Here is a 16322-nt window from a genome sequence, read left to right on the forward strand (position 1 = left end):
CTGTTCACCAGGCCCCCACTTCCTCCTTCCCAACCAAGCAAGAGATTTTTCACAGTTACCCATGAACGAAAGAAAGAAAGAAGGAAAGAAAGAAAGAAAGGAAGAATGAAGCTCAGCTGTGTATTATTATTAATACATTTTGTTAACTTTGCCTCCGCATTTGGATCTCGGTCTGCACTTGCTCAGCAGGTTGGTTTGTTGGGTCGCCAGCAGGACCAGATCTCTGCCTCCAACCGCACCATAGAGATAATGGCGTCACAGCCTGCTGAGCTCACGTCCTTGGTCCAACAAATTTGTCTGCCTCCCAATACTGGTCCCACTGCGGAAGCTCCCGCACCGGCCTCAGTGGTTCCCCCCAGCTCTGAACCCCATCTCAACCCTCCATACCCGGGTGAGGTGGGGTCATGCCGTACATTTCTCTCCCAGTGCTCACTGTTTTTCTCGCTGCAGCCCTCCGCATTCCCGTTGGAGACAGCTAAGGTGGCTTTCGTCATAACGCTCCTGTCTGGGAAGCCCGGCAATTGGGGAACCTCTCTGTGGGACAATGGTCGTTCCTGCTGCTCATCATTCCAAGAATTCTCGGCAGAGCTCCACCGAGTTTTCGACCGTTCAGCCCAGGGCTGTGAGGCGAGGGTTCTGGCTGGTTTGTTCCAGGGTAACTGGTCAATTGCAGACTACGCCATCGAATTCTGCACACTCACCGCATCCTGTGAATGGAATGATCGAGCGCAGTGGGATCAGTTCCTGCATGGGTTATCCGATACCATCCAGGATGAAATGTACACCTTGGACTTGTCTCCCCATTTTGATGACCTGGTGGATCTGGCCATTAGAGTGGACCGGCGTCTCGCACTTCGACGCAGCCAACATCGCTCCCAACATCCAAAGCCGGCTGACCGTCACATCCTCCCCACTCCTGCTGCCGTGCCATCGGAACTGCAGTCCGAGGTGGAACCCATGCAGATCAGGAGGACTTGGCTATCACCGGAGGAGAAGCAGCGGCATATAACCAAGGGACTCTGCCTCTACTGTGCTGGCTCCGGTCATGTCTCTGCAAACTGCCCAGCAAAAGCCAATGCTTGTCAGTAGGAAGGGGGTTACTGGCGAGCACAACTCCACTGAGCAAAAGCCCCCGCACTACGGACTCTTCTCCCAACCAGTCATGCTATCTCTGCTTTGGTGGATTCCAGAGCGGAGGGGAACTTCCTGGATGTCTCCACAGCTTCTAGATGGCAGATTCCAGTGGTCGCTTCGATTTTGTCCTATCGTATTGTCTGGGCTCTAAAAACATTAAGCCTGATGCGTTGTCTCTGTGTTTTGAAATTGAGACCTCCACCTCCCCTTCGGACACCATTCTCAGGTGGTGGGCATGGTGTCCTGGGACATGGAGATGAAAGTCTGCTCCACATTGCACAACGCAACCTCGCCCGCCGAGTGCCCAATGGGTCTGTTATTTGTTCCACGATAAGTCCGGACACACGACCTCTGGTGGGGCCACTCGTCCAACCACTCATCCAGGGGCTGCTCGTACCCAGACGCTCATTAGACAGCTATTCTGGTGGCCTTTGCTAGTGCAGGACGTTTGCCGGTTCATGTCCACTTGCCCTATTTGTGTGTCTAGTAAGACCTCCAGTCAGCCTCCGGCTGGGCTCCTCCAACTGCTGTCAGTCCCTTCGAGACCCTGGTCCCACATAGCCATGGATTTTGTCACCGGTCTTCCCCCATCCAATGGCAACAAGGTTGTCATGACCATGGTGGACCGGTTCTCGAAGGCGGCTCATTTCATTCCCCTCCCTAAATTACCTTCAGCGAGGGAGATGGCAGTTGAAGTCATTAATCACATCTTCCGCATTCATGGCATCCCGGTCAATGTGGTTTCTGACAGGGGGCCCCAATTTGTGTCACGTTTTGGGCAGAATTCTGCCGACAGCTGGGGGCTACTGTGAATTTGTCTTCTGGGTTTCATCCCCAGACAAATGGGCAGGTGGTGCGAGCCAATCAAGAGCTTGAAAAGACCCTGCATTGTGTCACCTCCCGTAATCTGTCTTCTTGGAGCTTTCATTAAGTCTGGGTCAAGTATGCCCACAATTCCTTACCGTCATCTACAGGGCTATCACCCTTCCAGTGTTGCCTAGGTTACCAACCCCCTCTGTTCCCTGCCCAAGAACCCGACGCCCAGGTCCCATCCGTGCATGCTTATATTCAACGGTGCTCTCGCACCTGGCGGATAGCCAGAGAATCCCTCATCTGGACTAGTGCATGCATTAAGAAGTCAGTGGACCATCACCGGTCTAAGAAGGTCTGATTGTCTTCAAAAGACATCCCACTCTGACTCTCCTCTTGTAAGCTAGGGCCCAAATTCATCTGACCTTTTCCCATCGTGATGTTGGCGGTCCATCTCAAATTGCCCCCCCTTCCTCAGTCGCGTCCACCCCATGTTTCACGTCTCCAGAATTAAACCTGTCATTCGGTCCAATTTACATCCCTCCACACCTGTCCCACCTCCGCCTCACCTAGTGGTGCTCCGGATTATTCCGTCAGGCGGTTGCTCGACATCAGACACAAGGGCAGAGAGGTCCAGTACCTGGTGGACTGGGAGGGTTATGGGCCTGAGGAGAGATGCTTGGTCCTGGCTCGGGACATACTGGACCACACCCTCATCGATCAGTTCCATCTTCATCATGGTAACTCTTCTGGGTACGCCAGAAGGTGTCCCTGAATGGGGGGGTACTGTCATGGTCTCGGTGAGTCCGCCGGTTTGTTCTATTGTGTTTACGTTATCTCCATTTGTTTCAGGTGCCGCTAGCACGTGGAATCAGCGTTTCCATGGGAACCTTGACTATTTCCATGGGAATGCTGATCATGACAACTTTCAGCTGGCACCTGCCCCTTGTTTGTTCCCTGCCTATATTTACCCCACTCTTCATTTTGTGTTCATTGCTAGATTGCTGTTGTGTGTGTAGCTACACTCCGCTCTCTCTCTGTCCTTGTTGGTCCTGTTATGTGTTTTTTCTATTGGTTGCCAGTCTTCGCCATAGTGGTTACCTTCCTGTTGTTGATTCCTCCTAACCTGATTCCTCATCGGTTATCCCTCTACACTACCACGACGCACTCACGCCAACCAACACACTTTCCTCCAGAGGATTCCTCATGGATCTGCTCTCCACATTACGATGACACACACAAGCCTACGAACACACTTTCCTCCAGAGGGTTCATCACGGATCTGCGCTCCACACTACCACAACACACACAAGCCTACGAACACACTCTCCATCTCCACGCTGCAGTCGGTGCCAGGTTCCCACACGCTTCGCCAGCTCAGCTGTGTATTATTATTAATAAATTCTGTTAACTTTGCCTCCGCACTTGGATCTCTGGTCTCATCCTTGACAATATGTGAAAAGCTTCCTAACCTTCACCTTGGGAGGCTGTGCTAGTGAGCTATGAACTGTGAGATATGTAAGCTAGGTATATAACATAACCATGGCTAGGTGAGCATTAAATTATTTTAATGTACAACGTGAAGGCGAAGAACCACCTGACATGAAGCGGAGTGTGGTTGCTTCCGCAATGTTGGCAAGGTGCCTCTGCGAGGGTGGCATCGTGTTGCAGTTATAAGCACACATGTTGAGCAGGGCAGCAATTTAAGATGATGTTTATCATCTTACAATTTAAATTGCTTTGTCTTGTCTTGCCGGACAGCAAAAGATGCATTTAATATGTCCCGGTTACCTTCTCTCCCCCTCTCTGCAAAACAGCTGAACATCAAACCATACTTTCCTTATAATAGGAAAGGGCTGATGAACAATACAGGGCTGATGAACACTGTTGCCTTTTCCATTTTTTCCTGTAGCTCTGTATGACATGATGATGTTGTTTTGTGATGTGATGGTTAATCCCAGCTCTGAGACTATATTTGCATAGAGAAGTCATTTGAACAGAGGCATAAACCTATCACAATGTCTCATTATGGAGGAGTGCATTAGTATAGAACGGTGATTAAAACTGAATGGAACTACCTGTGCATTAAACGGTTTTAACACATGCATTCCATCCAGTCAGAATCGAGTATTCAAACAGACCATGGTATAATGTACGATATAACACATAATTACACTCAATCCTTGTCCAGTAGTGTACCATCTGAGCATGTGGGAAAATGGAGCCCATCCTGTAGTGATGTCATACATGTTGATTTGCAACAACAACAAAAAAAGTATCAAAAAAAGTATCACTGATGAAAAAGTGGTTATTTTTGGTCAATTTTGCCCACATAGTCCATGTGAAAAATTTGCTTACATTTGATTTGTGATCTAGAAACAGTGCCATATCTTAAATATTTGTTTTTATTTTTACATCATTAGTTTACATTTTTAAAATCTAAAAATTTTCTTTATTTCCAGGATCAAATAAAAAAGGCCATATTGTATCTCAACTAATGGAAGCCTAAAGAGTTCTTTCAAACAAACAAGATGAGATGCATCAGGACTTACTTGCAGAAGGCATACAAGACCAAGAAGTTGCCCACCATGCCTGTGATGCCAACTGCCAGGATGACAGAGCCAATGGTGTAGTGGGCATGGTCTGGAACATCCACAGTGGGGAAAGGGTGTCGAACATCCTGCACCATTGCCACCTGTAGGTAACAAGAATAATTAAAAACGCCAGGAGATGATTTCAGCTGAGGAAAGATGCACTCAGGGCTGCTACATTAGCACAAAATAGAACAATGAAACTGAATGCTTGCGTTCTAAATTAGTTGAAAATGCTTAATCCATAAATATCCTCCTTTACCATGGGACATTTATTGTACCACTTCTAATCCACTAGATCCTGAAATCTCTATAATACACATTTAAAATCTGTTGCATATAGCCAGCTAAGATAGCATTAAGGCAGACACATTTACCTTTACATTGACTGTTTTTGAAAACTATAAGGCACAGTGGATTCTGCCATTGCATACAATTGCATTGGTGTGTGGAACAGAGAAGATATAAAACTTTTAGAATTGGCCAGCAACAAGAAGGGCCAGATTTTAGTTTTTACTCCACAAGTCAGACTCAGAAAGCTCAGTCTGTAAGAGGCAATTAGTACTTCAAACACTGCTCCTTAATTCACCAGTGTCAGGCATATTAGTCTGCCAATTTTAGCATCAATTTATCTATTTATAATTCCATCCATCCACAAGCCACACTATTGACTCAATTTGCTCAATTTGAAAACTCAAAAAACAATGGGAAACAGATTTAAGAGCAGGGACTGAAAACGTTTCAATGAACGAAACCAAAAACACATTTTTCACAGAACGTAACTGAAAACTTTCGGAATTACAACATTTTTAGTTGAACATAAAAAAGCATGTGCTTTGATTCTGAAGGAAACTGCTATATCACACATTTCTTTGCCTTAATGCACGTTGTAGATGTACAGTAGCCTTCTGTGACATGCTGTAGGACCTTTTAGACAACTATATACACTCACTGAGCACTTTATTAAGGTAAAACGTTAATTTTTCAGTTGTTTCCAAGTCTTCACTGAATTATTGTTAGATATGATGCATTGATACAGATATTATCGGGTTCTGACCGAGAAGAAGATCTATTATTAAAACAAATAATTAAAATAAAATAATTACATAATAATTACATGTTTAAAATAAAAATAATTCAGCCCACATAAGATGACTTTAGTCCAAACACACCCAAGCAGTTTGTGCACACATGAAGGAGAGAGAGATTTTGGATATTAATGGATTTTAGATGTATTTTTTAAATATTTAAAATATATTTTTTGGAGATATATTTAATATTAGGAAAGCATTTATTGAAAATAAGTTATTTTATATAGGCTACTGTATACTTTGCCTGTTATAATTGCCATGCTGATAATTCCCCCAAATGGAGAAAACAAATTTAATTGCTTATTATAACTTATTTTGGATAAAGCAAAGTCACTTATTTTGAGTGTTTCTGCAGATCTGTTTTTTTTTTTTTTTATTATTATTTTTTTTTTTTTTGAGAGAGAGAGAGATCTGGTAACACTGCAACTGGTATATCACCCTTGACAGAGTACAGTTATGTATTATTATTATTATTTATTTATTTATTTATTTATTTATTTATTATTATTATTTTTAAAGAATGTTATTAACCATTCTTTAATTTCATTCTTAACAGTTACCAACTGGAAAGGAGGCAGCAGAATGCTGGAACTGGAACAAAAAAAAATACAGTTTCTGCTCAGAATGAACCGAAATGAAAAACATTTTGTTTTTAGTCCCTGCTTAAGAGTGCACTAAAAAATCAGATTGGTGATCATTCACATTTCCATCAAATAAAATGTTCACTCTTTGCTCTATGTCTGTAAAAACAAGGTTTTAGGCTAGCTTTTGAAGTGGACAGCTATATGTGAAGATGGAGACGATACCAGAGAATGTTACGAGTGCTCAGTAGACAATCACAATACAAACTGTGTGTGTGTGTGAGTACGTGGACATCTTTGCAGTAGTTCGAAGTTGGCTCTTTTTTTCCATTTCTTGTTTTTAGTCAATGACTTATGATCTGTCATTTTAGTAATGTTTGCAGATGAACAGTGAAAAGAATGATTGAGAGCTGATTTTTACTAAATTACTTGTAAATGACTAAATTACTCAAAAGATCTTGTTTATACAATAAAAAAATAAAAATATATATATATATGTAAACAAAAAAGAAAATAGGGATGCTCCAATCGATTCGCAAACATGCACTCTTTCTCCACTCTTCCAGAGATTCTTCTAAATGATCGGTATCGGAATTGGTCGATCAGATGACAAGAAAATTATGTGTTCTGTATTGGCTGTAAAAATCGTATTCGGAGCATCCCTAATAAAAAAAAAAAAACCCACAAAGAACATTTTAAGCAACTCTGAATCTTTTCAGCTGATCCACAGGCAAAAATCTGCATTTTTTATTTTTTATTTTTTTTTTTTTTTTTTTTTGTACAGGTATATTGTAAGGGTCTAAAAATATTAAAATAATTGTATAAGGCAGAGCACAACATAATTATGTATGGACACATAACTATGGTACAGATAATTCCTGTTGACTATATTAAATCATTTACAACTAAAAATACAACTTGATTTTGGTAACACTCTGTGGACATTTCATCTGGAAACTGGAGCTCACACATGCAAATACATTCAACAACACTTTTAGTTGCAGCCACTGGGGGCAGTAATTCAAATTTCGGTAAACACAGATCGATTTAGGCAGCAAAACTTTCAAACTACTGTTGCCGAATTCACAGTGTGATCAGTCTGGAATCTAACAGGGTGGGCACAAAATACGTTTTGAAAGAGCCATGGGATATTAATACTTCTTTTTAGTTTTAATGTCTGATTTATTACAAGAAATGACAAATATACCTGTGTGTGTGTGTGTGTGTGTGTGTGTGTGGGGGCAAGTTTAAGTGGATTATGAGGACTTTTTTTTAGGTTACAAACTGGTAATTACAAGGGTATTGTGCAATAAATGTGGTTTATAAGGACATTTCTAGTGTCTCCATAATTCAAATCGCTTAAAAAACATACTAAATGATGTTTTATTGAAAATGTAAAAATGCAGAACGTTTTTTGTGAGGGTTAGGTTTAGGGGTAGGGTTAGGGTTAGGGGATAGAACCTATAGTTCGTACAGTATAAAAATCATTATGTCTATGGAGAGTCCTCATAATGATAGCTGCACCAACATGTGTGTGTGTGTGTGTGTGTGTGTATATATATATATTATTTTGCCTAAATTGGAACTGTTTCCTGAAAATGGTCTAGTAGCATAGAACCTGCATCACTGCAATTCTCCCCAGTTTTGAAGATAACTTTAACCCCATTCCAAAACCTTCATCCAAGGTCATAGATAGCTAAACTACACCACATTTTGTCCATTATTAAAATGTATTTGCTGTGATTACAAATACATGGTAGGGAAACTGACATCGGAATTCCAATGACAACAAACAAATCAAATGCCAGATTAAAGTGGTATTCTGTGTAACACAATTTAATGAGGGTTTTGTTTTAGAGACCAGACCATACAGATTCATCTAAACATATAATCAGCCATTTGTGTGAATGATATTCAAACACCTCTATGCTAATGCCCAGAGAGTAGACATCAGACAAAATTTGGCTCCAACTGTCTTTTCCAAGTCTAGAGAGACAGTACTGATATTTGGCTAAAAGGAATAGTTCACCCAAAAATGAAAATTATTTCATTAATCACTTATTCATGTCCTTCTATTATAAGGACCTGGCAGAGCTCTATCTTCTTCTAAAAATCTTAATTTGTGTTTTGCTGAAGAAAGACAGTCATACACATCTGGATGGCATCAGGGTAATTGAATAATGAGAGAATTTTCAATTTTGGGTGAACTATCCCTTTAATCCCTGTATGTCAGAGCTCTTAAAGTGCTTAACAGGTTCCTGAACCATGATGCAGAACTTGATTCAAATGTATCCAGTTAGATGAGGCTACATTAAAAGGGACACGGAGGTAAATGACAAAAACATTTATAAAAATAAAACACAGATATTACGGGGACATAAAGTGTCCTGTCTGTAACTCTAATAGGACACATGTAAAGTTTAATTTGGTTTCATTGAGGGTCAAAGGCTGAGGTATGAAACAGAACTCAGAGCCATGATGTGTCTAGTGATAGGTTGATATACAGTGCATTGGCCAGACTCATTAATTTGACAATTATGGGCTAATTTTTAAATAATTTGAAAGCATGATTTTCAATCACCTTTTCATTTAAACTGCTCAATGAGGATTTTAAAGGGATAGTTCACCCCAAAATGAAAATGATCTCATCATTTACTCACCCTCATGCCATTCCAGATGTGTATGACTTTCTTCCTTCTGAAGAACACAAACAAAGATTTGTAGAAGTATATTTCTGCACTGTAGGTCCTGAAAATGCACGTGCACCCCAGAGTAACCCCACTTTCGCATTCTTCTTCTTTTCATTTTGGTAATTCGCATTCATACATATCACCACCTACTGGACAGGGAGAAGATTTATAGTGAATATATAGTGAAAAAGGACTAAAATATTGATCTGTTTCTCACCCACACTTATATCACTTCTGAAGATATGTATTTAATCACTGGAGTCTTATGGATTACTTTTATGCTCCCTTTATATGCTTTTTGGACCTTCAAAATTTTGGTCACCATTTACTTGCATTGTATGGACCAACAGAGCTGAGATATTCTTCTAAAAATCTTTGTTTGTGTTCAGCAGAAAAAAGTCATACACATCTGGGATGGCATGATGGTAAGTATATGATGAGAGAATTTTCATTTTTTGGTGAACTATCCCATTAAGAAATTACAGTAATTACATAATTTTCTGTAAAGCTGTTTTGAAACAATGTGTGTTGTTTAAAGCGCTGTACAAATAAAAATTACTTGACTTGAATTTCAGATCTGCCAGTGCATGTTTAGGCTCAGCTGATCAAGAGAAGTGTTAGTTCCTTCCTGGATCAATTCCAGAATCTACTGACAACCTTGTTACAGATGCTTTGCGTGAATTTGAGTAAATATTATGTAAAATAAGTGTTTTCTCTCGATTTAAGCATTTTTTTTAAGTTTCATTTGTCATGATTAAGTTGTTTTATGTTTATATTGCCATTTAATCATGACTGGACCCTTATTTCTAGGCATTGTTATTGGCCATTAAAAAACTATACAAGTCTTTAAAAAGCCTGACTTCTTGTGTTGAATTAACTTGTTTGTCAGTGTTGCCTTTCTCATCATCATAATTTGTCGGCTAAACAATGAGGATAAGAGTAGGGCACACATAATCAATTCCAAGTGAGTTAGCTGGCAGCTTTCTGATCAGTGGAGAACATCACTGTGGAGACCATGGCCCCAAACTTTTCAGGCAGAGACTGTGATAAAGGACAGCTGATCCATTGCTTTAAAAAAAAAAAAAAAAAAAAAAAATCTGTATTTTTGAGGAGATTATCTACCCTACCTGTCTAATAAGCCTTTTCACTAAGAGCAGTAGGATATTTCCCGCTGAAACTTTCTTGAGGGAAGGTGACCTCGAAACCAAACTAAAGTTGTCAATCTGCCTTTTGATTGATGTCTGTTGGTGGCGATATTGCAATGGAAAAATTAAGTCTGTCTTATGTCTGTTCATCTGGATCTATGCATTCTTAACTGATACTACTGACCCGTTTTATTGGGCTTTTCATTGGTAGTTCTTAACAGTGAATCATCATTTAATTATCTTTTACAGTTTTATTGCAAATTTTAAGATGAATGGCTCAGGATTCCGCCTGTGGTGTATATGTATTCAGAGCTAAGTGTACCTGACATGACACATTTACTTGGAGAAAAATCAACTGAGATCTTATTCAGCAGATCTTTCATCTTGTTTAATGACTTTTTGTCATGTGCAGTGTTTCCCAACCTTCTTTTGTCTTGGATAACCCACAGCCCCATTAATAAGACTCAACAAGTACATCTTCACTGACACCAAGCCAGAAAACTTCCATTATATTGGATACATAAAGCTTAATTTATACAATGGAATAAGCCAAACTTTTAAACACCCTAGGCAAACAAAGTCTGTGTTAATACCAAGCATGGCGTCGTTTTAAAAGTAGTTAGTTAAAGGTGACTTTACTGAAGGTTATCAACTGTCGGGAGGATGGCACATCAATAGATAAGCCAACTAGCAGAGTTCTTCAAGGTCAAGAATTTCAGGGATGTGAACAGGAGAAAAATCACTAAATAAACAACTGTATAATGGCCTGTTTGCCCATTAAATATAAATTAACCTTTATTATTAATATTATTAAAGCCACTTATAAAAACTTTATACTGGGTTGTAAGGGGGTTCAGTGGAAAGGAGGAGGCGAGAACCGGCTTGACAACTTAAATAATAATTTAATGAACAACTTAACCAAGAACACACAAACATAACCACACACAGGGCAGCTGCCTGTAATTCTCTCTCTCTCTCAAACTGTCGTCCCCGGCCGCATTTATCCCTCGCACACCCCATCAGGCTGATTGGGGACCGGGTGTGCGTCATTCCAGCCCGGCCCCGCCCTCCTCGGCTCTACACGCCTCCCGGCATTGCCTCAGGCCGGGGAGCCCCCAGCATGACATACATCCCCCCTTCCTCTCCGAGGGGGGGGCGTGCCTTTCCGACTGCCGGCGGGACATCCCCGCCTTCCTCGACCTGGGAGGAGACAGGAGGGGAAAAACAACAACAAAAAACAACAAAATAGGCAAGGGAAAGGCCAACACAGAGCGACAGAGAGAGAGAGAGAGAGAGGAGAGAGAGAAAAAGAAACTCACTCACCGGTTCTCTGATGCGCCGTCGCGTGGTCCTTGATCACTCCTCCACCCTCTCAGGTGGACGGCAGCTGCTCCCCCCCAGTGGACAGAATGCCCCTCCGCGTTCCCGGCATCCCGTGGGGACACTCCTCCGCCCCTGGCAGCGGCACTACTGCTCCAGGCAATTGGGGAGTCATTTCCCTCCTCCCCTCGCAGGCGGCGGTCTTCTCTTGACCCCTCTGCGTTTCTAGGGGACGGCAGGGCACTCCTCCGCCCCTGGCAGCAGCTCCATCGCTCCAGGAAGTCGGGGAGCCCAGTCCCCACTCGCCTCGCGGACAGCGGCCGTTCCCCGCATCCGGGTGGTCAGGCTACTCCGTCCCCCGGCGGATGGCAGCGGTGCTCCACTGGGTGGATGGCAGTGTCGAGGACTCTGCGACGGGCATCCCTCCTCCCTCCCAGGTTTCGGCACCAGTGTAAGGGGGTTCAGTGGATAGGAGGAGGTGAGAACCGGCTTGACAACTTAAATAATAATTTAATGAACAACTTAACCAAGAACACACAAACATAACCACACAGAGGGCAGCTGCCTGTAATTCTCTCTCTCTCTCGAACTGTCATCCCCGGCCGCATTTATCCCTCGCGCGCCCCATCAGGCTGATTGGGGACCAGGCGTGCATCATTCCAGCCCGGCCCCATCCTCCTCGGCTCTACATGGGTGAAAAGCAGACACACCAAGTACACACTCTTGTTCCTTTGTCTTTTTGTCTGATTTTCATTTTTTTTTTTTTTTTTTTTGCCTCAAAACAAAGTTTGTGATGTTGTGATTTACCTCAGAGCTGGTTGGTTTGGTTCTTGACTTACAACTGTTTTATGAAGGATTTTATGAAAAGTCTATGGGAAAAATGAATGGGAAAAATACTTCTGGAACCTAGACGGCTGAATAAGTTGGCAGACACTGTTGGTCTATGGTGTAGTGGGTGTGACGAGCAGGAAGGCGTGGCCAGGCCGTAAGGATGGACGCCAGGAGCTGAATCATCCCAATCAGCCAGGAGAGGAATAAAGAGGAGCCGGAGATGCCAGTTTGAGACAGAGAGAGAGAGAGAGAGAGAGAGAGAGAGAGAGAGATGCACAAAGCTGAGTGTGTTTGTGCGTCAGTGTTTATGTTGAGCTGAAAGTCTTTGTGTTGTGTTGAATTAAAGTCTTCATGAATGTTAATCCAGTTCCTGCCTCCTACTTTCTCTTGAGCAAGAGACGTTATCTGCTACACTGGTGCCGAAACCCGGGACTGGAGGAGGACCATGCTGTCCTGGAGACCTCACTTCTGGATCAGGAACGTGACACTGAGGATACACGAACTGGTGGTACTGGAGCCGTTCATCAGCAGGCTACCGATGTGGTCCATCAGGAGGCAGAGGAGCCCTGCCATCCGCCAGGAGGGGGAGGAGGCTGCTGCCGACTGCCAGGAGGGACTGCTGAGCGAGTCCAATGCCATCGCCCAGCGTTGCTGACGGAGGTGGTCTAGCTGACTGAGGTCTGGGTAGGCGGTGTTTTTTTTGTTGTTGTTTTTTTCGCTTCTCTTTTTCTTTTCTCTCTCTCTCCTCTCTCACTCTCTCTCTCTCTCGGGTTCACCTGCTCTCTTTCCCTCTCCCCTCTCCCTCCCCTCGTCCTACTCATGTTCCCAGGAGGCGGGGAAGACCAGCCGGCAGAAGGATGGCCGAATGGGCAACACCTCCCCTCCAGGAAGGGAGGGGGGGAATAAGTTAGGCCAGTTGGTTACCCAGCCTGAATCAGGCATTGGGGGTATGTGACAAGGAGGAGGGCATGGCTGGGCCGTAAGGATGGACGCCCGGTGCTGAATCATCCCAATCAGCTGGGAGAGGGATAAAGGATAAAACTACTTACAATAATTAATAAAAAGGAATATGAAGTTAATTTCCGCCAGTGATTTGGTCACAGTGAATGTCGGGGAGTTTAGAGAAAGGTTTGATCCGGGTAAAATTAACCATGGTTTTACAAAGGTAATACTGTTGTAACCATGTTTTTTGGCGGAAGCTATACACTTTCAATACAATTAACCATGGTGTTACTATAGTAAAATGGTGTTAATGTAGTTAACTTTTTTTTTATTTTGTGATTACTATGACCAGGGCCGTAACAAGATACTCTGGGCCCCTTGACTGTATATTGCTCTGGTCCCCTTTCCTATTAAAAAATACAGTTTAGAATTTGTTGTTTGACCCCGCCTGGACCTGTGGGCCACTAGAATAGTTACCACCTTTCACCCCACTAGCTATGGCCCTGACTATGATTTTAAATAAATACCGTGTTGATACTATTGTTACTGTAATAAAACCATGATTAATTTTTGTAAGGTAAGGTTAGGGTTAGGTTTAGGGGTAGTGGTTGGTGTAGGATGTCTGTGGGACAATTAATAAACACAATTAACATACTGCAGTGATGCCACAGTATTGTATGGTAGTATTTAATTAGGGGTGCAAATAGTATCTGCCACTATTTGCACCAGGGTGTAAATAGCATCTATCGCTAATAGCATCTGCCTAATTTAAATCTTTCCAAGTACACTGGTTGGGAATTACTAGAGTGCTACTAAATGGTCAAGAGTTACATTATTGCTGAGTGATGTAGTAAATGTTTGGACATGTCTCTGTAATCAGTTGGGAGCCTCACTGCTTTTTTGAGCTGTGGTTTAATCTACTCAGATAGCTTGAGTCTGGTAAGTGGAATCATCACATCTGTCACCCAGGGCACATGTTACATGTATCCCTGCTGTGAGAGCTAATGTCAAGTCTAGTCAAGTAATTTTTATTTGTGTAATGCTTTTCACAACACATATCGTTTCAAAGCAGCTTTACAGAAAATCATGCATTAACAAAAAGATTTAACTGTAATATCTATAAAGTTTTAGAGTGATCATTGTGTAGTTTGATTAAATATGATTGTAAATTGTGTATAAAAAGTAAATAATTAAATAATAATTGTATTTAGAACCCCTGTGAGCAAGCTGAAGGCGACTGTGGCAAGGAACACAAAACTCCATAAGATGTTGGTTAATAGAGAAAAATAACCTTGGGAGAAACCAGGCACACTGTGGGGGCCAGTTCCCCTCTGGCTAACATTATGAATACAGGTATAATGCCAGTATTAGTTATTTGTGTGCAGTGCAAGTCATGGTTTAAAATGTGTAAACTAAGTAAGTGTTAAGGTCTAGTGTTTTAGAGATTTTGTATGAAATGTAAGATTAATGACTAATGTCTTTGAAGTCCATCCTGGATTAACTGCAGAAGTTCACATAGATGCATTGTCCTTTGTTAGTTGGCTGATGAAGGCTATGTATTCTATTTCAAGAGTGTAGTCCATAAATAGACAATGGTGATGCAGGCAGAGATCAATGAAGTGTGTCGCAGTTCCACCAGCAGGTAATTTCGGTGAGGTTTGGTGGATTCCATCCTAAATCCAAGTTTCAGGCAGTGGCATATGAAGTATCCCATGTCTTACAGTTGGAGTTGACATCAGTTCATCCTCTGAAGTCCATCTTAAAGACTGAAATGATGTCTGGCTAGCACCGGCTGTAGTTTGTCGTCATCACTCAGCGACACGTAGCAGTGGAGTCCCACACCAAGCAGGAACGGAGCTGGATCTGGCCGGCTCTGGTAACCTCATGATATGAATCCCAGGGGGTTGAGACAGGGAAACAAATAGAATAATATTAGCGTAGATGCCATTCAATTGTATGCAAAGTTCATGAGATCATGATAGATGTTTCTGGTTCCGGCAGACCTAACTATAGCAGTCTAATTGTGAGTTGATGGATAAATTAGGTGTATGCCTGGCTAAATATTTAGTCTAGACTAATGACCTTTTTGAGGCCATTTAATAGTTCAATTTAGAGGCAAGCATGTCCACCATTTGCCATTCACATGAGATTCATGTGGAGATTAATGTTAATATCATACATACAATCAGCAGAAAACAATCAGGGTAAACTCAAAAGTCTTTAAAGTGTCTGAGGGGATTCTCTCTCTATTCATAAGGCTGAGAAGACTTCGGGGCGAGCAGATCAGATTCTTGCTACATGTCCTTCAAGGCCTGTCACTGTAGCTTACCACAGTGGGATCAGGACACATACTGTAAATACCACCCAGAATGCAACTTATCAATTCAAATGTAAAAGAGAATAAAAGAAGAATGCTATTGTCTGAGAGCCTTGAATGACACGGGAAATTCAGCAAAGCTTAAATATTTCCACATGTTGTCTGTCACTTTATTCTCACTGAAACACATACATAATCACAGGAACTTTACTTTGACACAGGATGGGAAAAAACATAGTTTCGTCTACCATAATTCAATTGAGTTTTATTCCACTTGTAAACATGCTTGTCCTTGATTATGAAAGCTAGTGTCAAGTTCACTTTTTAAACTCTCCATTTGTGTTGCAGTGAATAGAACTTTAAAATGTTGTTACATAATGTTGTTTTTATTTAGTCCACACTTGTGGGATGGATGTAGAAAATGTCTTGATATCTATGTTGTGGCCATTCTGTAAATGTCTGATTGTATCACAGAAACCTATTTGCTCTCTACTTCACCTTTAACAAGCCAGAAATCAATTTACATACATACTGAATAATGAAGAGACAGGAGAAGAGTCCAAGGATTTGTTTGCAGACTTATCCTTAGACTCCTCTTGAAATCAAAACTTCAAATTCTGTAAATGAAGATCATGAAGTCACTGTGTTAAATAACACTGGGAGCAAAAAGTTAAGGCCTTCTTTTTGAAAATAGGTAAGAATGTAAAAATGAATGAAGGAAGGCAGGAAGGAAGGAAGGAAGGAAGGAAGGAATGAAGAAGGAAGGAAGGACATTAAAGTGTTAACTTCTAGTTCATCTAATAAATCATGTTGTAATTTTCTACTGAAAACAAAGCTTAGCTGAAATCCTATAACCTTCTTGAAGCTAGA

General features: G+C 41.8%; 1 protein-coding gene and 1 long non-coding RNA gene across 2 annotated transcripts in view; one reads left to right on the forward strand and one right to left on the reverse strand.

The window, feature by feature from the left end:
* LOC127423599 (uncharacterized) overlaps positions 1–16322 on the forward strand; it is a 419204-nt gene that overhangs the window by 150839 nt on the left and 252043 nt on the right. The gene's annotated exons all lie outside the window — the stretch shown is intronic.
* Positions 1–16322, reverse strand: part of opn4b (opsin 4b) — a 73705-nt gene that overhangs the window by 51520 nt on the left and 5863 nt on the right. Inside the window, exon 2 of the mRNA XM_051668036.1 lies at positions 4497–4639. Coding sequence (XP_051523996.1) covers positions 4497–4639 — 143 coding nt within the window. The remainder of the gene's footprint in view (positions 1–4496; positions 4640–16322) is intronic.

Source organism: Myxocyprinus asiaticus, chromosome 32 (genome assembly GCF_019703515.2).
Source record: "Myxocyprinus asiaticus isolate MX2 ecotype Aquarium Trade chromosome 32, UBuf_Myxa_2, whole genome shotgun sequence".
NCBI lineage: Eukaryota > Metazoa > Chordata > Actinopteri > Cypriniformes > Catostomidae > Myxocyprinus > Myxocyprinus asiaticus.